Here is a 2755-nt window from a genome sequence, read left to right as displayed (position 1 = left end):
GGCAACCGCAGCTGGGCGCCGGGGGACGACGGCGCCGCGGCCGGCAACGGCACCTCGCTGAGCCCGGCCCTGGCGCTGCCGGCCGTGGGGCTGGGGGTCTTCCTGGCGCTCTTCGTCCTCTCGGCCATCGTGGGCAACATCCTGGTGATCCTGTCGGTGGCCTGCAACCGGCACCTGCAGACGGTGACCAACTACTTCATCGTCAACTTGGCCATCGCCGACCTGCTGCTCAGCACCACGGTGCTGCCCTTCTCGGCCACCCTGGAGGTGCTGGGCTTCTGGGTCTTCGGGCGCGTCTTCTGCAACATCTGGGCGGCGGTGGACGTGCTGTGCTGCTCGGCCTCCATCATGAGCCTCTGCATCATCTCGGTGGACCGCTACATTGGCGTCAAGTACTCGCTCAAGTACCCGGCCATCATGACCGAGAGGAAAGCGGGCGTCATCCTGGTGGTGGTGTGGCTCTCCTCCATGGTCATCTCCATCGGGCCGCTGCTGGGCTGGAAGGAGCCCCCGCCGCCCGACGAGAGCATCTGCAGCATCACGGAGGAGCCGGGCTATGCCCTCTTCTCCTCCCTCTTCTCCTTCTACCTGCCCCTGGCCGTCATCCTGGTGATGTACTTCAGGATCTACGTGGTGGCCCGGCGGACCACCAAGAGCCTGGAAGCCGGGGTCAAGAAGGAGCGGAGCAAGTCCATGGAGGTGGTGCTGAGGATCCACTGCCGGAGCGTGCTGGAGGATTCCCTCTCCAGCGCCAGGAACAAGGGGCACAACCTCCGGAGCTCGCTCTCGGTGCGCCTGCTCAAGTTCTCCCGCGAGAAGAAGGCGGCCAAGACCCTGGCTATTGTGGTGGGAGTCTTCATCCTCTGCTGGTTCCCTTTCTTTTTCGTCCTGCCCTTCGGTAAGTGAATCCCGCCCCCCAAGCCCCCGTGGTCCTGTGCCCACTGTGTCTGATCCCCACCTGAGAGAAGTATCCCCCCCTTCCCACCCTTATCTGTTGAGGCCCACCATGAGCCAACTTTCCGGGCTCGCACGGCGAGGTTGGGGGACGGGGCCCTTCTGCAATCTGGAGCTAAAATCAGCCAGCTCCAAACTTCACAGTACGTGGAAACAGAGTTGCTGCAGGCTCCTGCCAGCCATCCTGGAGCCTTTCCGTTACGCCCACCACGAAGGCACTACTTTCTATCACAAATGGACTTCGTGGTGTAGAGAAGGAACACAAAAATGCCACCCGCTTGCTGCTACAGGCTTTCCGAGCTGCCCGGAAAGAGCAGGAGGGTTTGGCCAGGCGCGCTGAAGTTCAGGCGCAGGCAGGCACATGCAGAGACCGAATCCGGATGCTTCATTTGCACCGCGAGTGGCAAGGCTTTGGTATTCGCTCCCTCTCTCCACTGTTTCCGTGCTGTGGGCTGTCTGAGTTGCTCGTGCCCCTGCGACTCAGGCTCCCCACGGGCAGCCCCTCACAACCCTCAGAGCTGCCGATGGAAAAAGGGCCCGATCCAAAGCTGACGGAAGTTAATGGAAAGACTCTTGTTGGCTTTGACGGGCTTTGGAGCAGGCATCACCTTTGCAAGTAGAGAGGCCATCTTTTGAGTGTGGCTGTAAAAGTGACAGTAGGGTTTGGGGCTAAACCCCTGGCCTGGGCAGCCCATGTGTTATATCGGGGATAGGTATGGGAAGCCTCAAGCAGGGAAGCCTCTTTCTGCCTTGACTCCTACCAGTGTGTGTGCTGCTCCTCAGTGAGGGAAATCCCTGTTCTGCCTTCACCCCCTGGAGACCCTGTGAAGCTGCCCGGTTTCAGGTGCTGTTGGCTCAGCTGTCCTCTGCTCAGTGCCTGGGTCCTAGCACTCAGTCTGCTGGCAGTTTGAGCTGATGCATCAGGAGAGTTATTTAACTTCCCTGGGCTTCGGGGTGTCTGTGTGTAAGAGGCATGCAGTCCTCACCTACCTCCCAGAGAGGGGACCAATGCCGGGCGCGCTCTGAGATGCTGTACAGGACAGAGCTGCGGTAGGATACGTATTGCCCCCTCCCCATCCCCTTGGCAAATCTTCCCAGCTTTTATTCTGAGTGTTAAAATCTTGCTGCCAGTGTTTCTCTAGCATAGTCGGAGCAGTCTCTGTCCTGCTGGGAGCCAGAGCTGCCGGCTCCACACTCAGCTTTTAGCACGTTGCTTAGATGGATTTTACCCTTGGAGCAGCCCAAGCCGTCTGCAAAGTAAAGGCAGCTTGAGACCCCCCCGGCTGTCTCTCCTGCCTCCCCCTGCAAACAGAAGTACTGTAACAGGCCAGGCTCTCAGTGGTTGTAAATCAGCATGGCTCAGCATAGTCTCTTATGTATGCCCCCCTTTTGCGAGCCGTCCTTCTCCAACCACAGCCCACGCACGCAACTCAGGAAAGGAAACCACTTTAGAGAAATCCTATAGCCCAGGACATTTCAAAGCCATCTCATGCCCTCCGTTACTGCTGCAGGGATGCCTGCGGGGTCAGGCAGTGGGCAGAATGCATCTTTTTGACGCTATCCGTGCTACTTTTTTTTCCCCCTCCATCCTGTCGTCATCTGACCCTACAGGGAGGTGCCAAGGCATCCGAGGCTCTGCCTGTCAGATCTAGGATACAGCACGTTGATTTGGAGTCAGATTTTTTTTTCCCAGCGATGTTGTCATTGCCTCTTAGAGGGGCTGAAGCAGCCAGATGCACTCGGTGCATCAGGGAAAGCCAGCACGGCCGGGGACGGTGCGACTCGGTCTGATCAGCAGTTC

At 58.8% G+C, this 2755-nt stretch overlaps 1 protein-coding gene across 1 annotated transcript in view; it reads left to right on the top strand.

Annotated features, from left to right (window-relative positions):
* Positions 1-2755, top strand: part of ADRA1D (adrenoceptor alpha 1D) — a gene marked incomplete at its 5' end in the record, with an annotated part of 134790 nt that continues 132035 nt past the window's right edge. The window contains one exon of the mRNA XM_019525804.1: positions 1-898. Within this exon, the coding sequence (XP_019381349.1) occupies positions 1-898 (898 nt within the window). The remainder of the gene's footprint in view (positions 899-2755) is intronic.

The sequence above is a fragment of the Gavialis gangeticus genome, unplaced genomic scaffold (genome assembly GCF_001723915.1).
Source record: "Gavialis gangeticus isolate Ggan-Ray unplaced genomic scaffold, GavGan_comp1, whole genome shotgun sequence".
Taxonomy (NCBI): domain Eukaryota; kingdom Metazoa; phylum Chordata; order Crocodylia; family Gavialidae; genus Gavialis; species Gavialis gangeticus.
The sequence above is the reverse complement of the archived record's forward strand: the minus strand, read 5'-3'. Positions and strand labels throughout refer to the sequence as shown.